At 37.9% G+C, this 4789-nt stretch overlaps 1 protein-coding gene across 1 annotated transcript; it reads left to right on the top strand.

Annotated features, from left to right (window-relative positions):
* Positions 1-2891: 2891 nt before the first annotated feature.
* On the top strand, positions 2892-4481 carry LOC136833695 (uncharacterized). The gene is made up of 2 exons (XM_067095888.1): positions 2892-3051; positions 4077-4481. Exons 1-2 carry the CDS (start codon positions 3043-3045, stop codon positions 4299-4301), a joined length of 234 nt encoding a protein of 77 aa, XP_066951989.1. The 5' UTR covers positions 2892-3042; the 3' UTR covers positions 4302-4481.
* The last annotated feature ends 308 nt before the right edge of the window (positions 4482-4789 follow it).

Raw genomic sequence — 4789 nt, 5'->3', positions numbered from 1 at the left:
TTTCACTTAAGCCTTATTTTAAATTGAGTTCAAGGTGACATATTTTGCGCATCTGGCGAAAGAAAGAAAATACAGAAGTAAAAATGGCATCACTAAGGTGAGTGACAAAGAAGACTCTGGATGACTATTATTTTCCGTAAGCCATTTAGGCCCAGTGATGAGTCGCGCAAATCCTGTCATGGCTTTTTCAACTTGTTGCCCTTATGCCTCAAGGCGCGGGCTTTCCGCTTGTATCAGTAGCAGGAAAGATGGTGTGGGAAGAGAATGAACAGGTCAGTTTATTTAGCTTTACATAGTAAAGCTAAATAAACTGACCTTAATTTCGAGGTATTATTCAATTTATCATGGCTTCAAAGGAAAGTTATATAAAACACATGTCATATGATTGAAAAACATATGCAATGTGCTATTTAATCAACAGTCACGTCAGTGATTCACATACACACACACACACACATATATATATACACATACATATATATATATATATATATATATATATATATATATATATATATATATATATATATATATATATTAATGGTCAGTTTTCATATATGAAGTAAGGGAAAGTCTGTTCTGAAGTTTTGAATTTTTTTCTGTTGTATTTATGCAACACAGCCACATCAAATCGTTAGTATATGTATTATATATATATATATATATATATATATATATGTATATATATATATATATATATATATATATATATATATATATATATATATATATATATACTGTAACGTGCATGCATGATGCAGGCTCCTCGATTTAATCAACAGTAAAAGAAATAGAGCAAGTTATTAGAAATGCATGTAAGACTACATATTTGGCAGAACCGGAAGCCATGAAAACACTCCCTACCAATTAGCAATTTGCCCCACTAGACAATTCTTGTGATAGGACCCCGCCTACGAGCATAGGATGACGATGAAGATCCCACAATCATAAAACAAAAAAAAAAATTAGATTACTCTGTTCACTAAAATTTCTCCTCCACAGGACGATGGAGTAACCGACGAAGATTCTGGGGATTTAGGTATACTGTAGTTCATCCGTCTAATCTTCCTGAAAATCAGTTGGTTCCTCAAGTTTTCATTGGTGAAAATACTCCATCACAACCTGAGTCCGAAGTCCAGTGAGGGAACAGTGTGCCGAGGATATTCAACAAGAAGAGACAAAACCTTATCCGTTCTACCACCAGCCCTCTGTTAATGATGTACCTCGTACACCGACAGAAATATTTGAGCTTTTCCTAGATTCTGTTGCCATTGAACATTTAACTATTCAAGCTATACAATATGCATCTTAGTCTGGTAGCATCAGTTTTCTTTATTATGGAATGAGATGAAGGTGGTTGTTACTGCTTTCTGGATTCAGTTTTGTGGCCAGACGTAGATTGTACTGGTCAGCTGAATTAGATTTTAAAAAATTGCTGACCTGAGGAAATTATGAAGCACTTTCATGCTGCTGATGACACATTGCTGTGCAATGAGGATAAGTTTGCAAAAGTATGGCCACTTGTGGACATTCTTAATAGAGATTTTTTTTTTTTTATCGTGAAGAGAGTAATTCATTTAGATAAAATAAAATAAGAATGGAAACGTAATTAATTAAAAGAAAATTCTCTCTCTCTCTCTCTCTCTCTCTCTCTCTCTCTCTCTCTCTCTCTCTCTCTCTCTCTCTCGCGGGTTCGCGTTTTCATGCTTCACCTGGCTAGAGCGTTTGGGAAGCAAAAACACGTCTAAAGGACTCGGACCCTTCAGTGTTAGTTAAATGAAACAGTAACCGTTTTCAAAGCGCTCGGTCCACCAGTGTAACGCCGGTGTGCAGCATTTTGGTCCTCGCTAGATTTTTCCAGTTCTTTGTTTATGGTTTTTCCTTCGTGGGCTCTTCTCTTCCACGAGGTTCCTCCCCCAGTACCCGTTGACCTTCAGGATTCCAGTAACAACCGCTTATGTTCTTTCTCGCCCCTTATTCATATTTTTGTTTCATGTCAGTTCTCTGTGTCGCGTAGGTTAATGACAATTGAATTGATTTTTTTATTTTTTTGCTGTAGGTGACTGATGATTTTTAAATTGTTCATGTAGGATGTTGTTGCTTAGGGTAAAATTTCACTTTGTTTTTAATGACCTGAATAAGTTATTTTTATTTCAGTTTTATCGAAAAATTAACTGCTGCTGCTTTGGTGGTACACCATTTGCGTTAAGCCACATATGAAAGAAGGATCTATGATTGCGATGACGATGACAGGACAAAGAAGGCAATGTTGCAGCTTTCATCGAGAACAAAATAAGTAAGCGTTGCATTCTAGTGCTTTCAGCCATTAGTAACAAAAGCATCGCTCTCTTGCATAGTTATATTGGGGTAATATAGAAATGAACCGAATATTTCCAGTTCAAGGTCGAGAATCAGACTCTGGCGATCGTTAAACTCTAAGCAGAAGGGTTCAGACGATGATAGCGCTAAAAATTCAAGAAAAACCCTTGGGATATGAAGGAAGGGTGTGAGTGGGGGGTGCATGACTTCTGCTGTGATGCGTATGCCCAGGGTAGATACCCAGGTTTTCCCCGGTCAGGTTGAGACGGGCACTAAATTTCAGCGGCCACAGAAATTTAACCCATAGGAGTTTCAATATCACTATTTATAAATGTTTTTTATAAACACTTAAGCGCCTCCTTTTCGCTTGTAAACTTGGGATAATTACCTGTCGTTGAACTGCAAAGATCAGAGTAGTAAGAGAAGCGAGTAGCGAGTCAGTGACTCACTGATAGAACTGAATAAAAAAAAACACGTTCGCTTATTTTCTGAGTTGATCGGGTGGTGCGGTTTCTTCCAGCCCCTCCTCCCTATTCTGTATTACTTCCATCATTGTCCCTCCATACTTGTGTGGCCTGTCCCTCCCTCTAACTCTCCCTCTGTGGATCGTTGTATATATAAGAGGAACTAAACAAAGAGGCGTCACTTGAAGTCGTCGCTTCAGCTTCAGGAGAAGAAGTTCCGACTGCTTTGTCAAATCCAGCGTTCCAGACCGCATTCGCCATGAAGGTGGTGAGTACCATTGTAGCTTTTGAATGTGTGAATTGTACGAAGACTGAGGTGTATGTATCCCTATATAAACTTTGTTTTAAAACTGTATATTCTTAGGTACTTGCCCTGTCAGCCTGATTCTCCTTAATCATTACCCTGTCTTGAGAGACTGATAACGAAGTGATTTGAATCATATCTTTTTTAATATACATTTGAAAATGCAAGCCACGCGTTAAAGATTCCGCCGCTAAGGAATTACTCAACTTGAAGAGAGTCCAAGTCATTCAGATTATGTATCATGATTCCGATTAATTTCCGTAAAATAATGGGTAAAATTCTTTAGTAAATTTTTTGTTAAGTCTGACTTTTAGAAGACGTTCTATCGGTAAGCATTGCTGACCAGTTTCGGTTATTATCAGACTACAACGTTAGCGTTCCATTTGATACAAAGAAAAGAGATCTTTTTTCTTTCTTCATTTAAATAAACATAAGCAGTCCTTGAGTTCCTATTAGGGCTTCAGCAAACTTTGGTAAAATAGATATGCCGTACATTAGCAGCCATCTTGATCATCATCACGTCAATGTTTGGAAATAGTATGCAGTCTTTTGAGATACAAGAGCCGCTTCTGGAAAGGCTAGACGCTAATATTTTCAGGTGATCCTATTGCTTGAGACTTTGCTTCTTCAAGCGCAATGCTCGTTCTTCCAAGTTCTCTCTGTTGACGAAGACAGGTTTAATTCTTCCCAGCAGAGTAGGGTTTGAGATTCTTTATATTTATAATTATATATATATATATGTATGTATATATATACATATATATTCATATATATATACATATATTATATATATATACACACATATATAGATATATATATGTGTGTGTGTGTGTGTGTAACATACACATCATACTTTTATAAGCTACTACTTCATTTACAAACCCCATTTCCCCTCCCATTCATAGTTTATCCCATCATATATGATAAAAACCTTAAGAAAATAACTCTGCTTCAATTCTACAATTTTTTATTTTCTCTTCTGCCAACAGACTTTGTCTCTCCTCGTCCTGTGCGTCCTCTTGGGATTATGCCTGGCATATCCTTCACCATATCCCGAAGCCGTAGCCGAAGCTGATCCCCACAGGAGGCACCACTTTGGCGGATTTGGTGGATATGGAGGATTCGGAGGCCTCGGAGGCTTCGGTGGTTACGGAGGCTACGGAGGCTACGGAGGCTACGGAGGCTACGGGGGCTACGGGGGCTTGTGGGGCTAAAGGACAACAACTGGATCGTTTGGAACCACACGATGGCCAGATGTTTCTCTTAGCAATTGAACTTTATTTGCTTCCGACCATGAAAGGAAGATCCGTACAACGATCTTTTTTTGTTTTTGTTCTCGTTGCTGTTCTGTTTGTCTGCCATCTCTGGAACTGAATAAAGTTAACAAAAATTCATATACAAATTTTACTGAAACCTCTGGTATGTCTGAGATGAGGTCACAGTCCCTGTGTTCGCTTTCATTGCCATAACCATTATGAGGACATATTTTATTTATTTGACAAAAGAAAGATAATAATGAAGCAAAACTGCAAACGCTAAGGTTTGCAGAACTTTGAATGACTATAAAGGAACTCTGTAGGCTTATGGGTTCCTGGGTATAAATATTCTCACAATAGGCCTATGGGTTCTCCAGCTAAAAATAGCCCTACAATAGGCCTATGGGCTCTCCAGATAAGAATAGCCTTACATTAGGCTTATGGGT

This window comes from Macrobrachium rosenbergii, chromosome 52 (assembly GCF_040412425.1).
Source record: "Macrobrachium rosenbergii isolate ZJJX-2024 chromosome 52, ASM4041242v1, whole genome shotgun sequence".
NCBI classification, from domain to species: domain Eukaryota; kingdom Metazoa; phylum Arthropoda; class Malacostraca; order Decapoda; family Palaemonidae; genus Macrobrachium; species Macrobrachium rosenbergii.
This window is presented reverse-complemented; position numbering and strand designations above follow the sequence as displayed.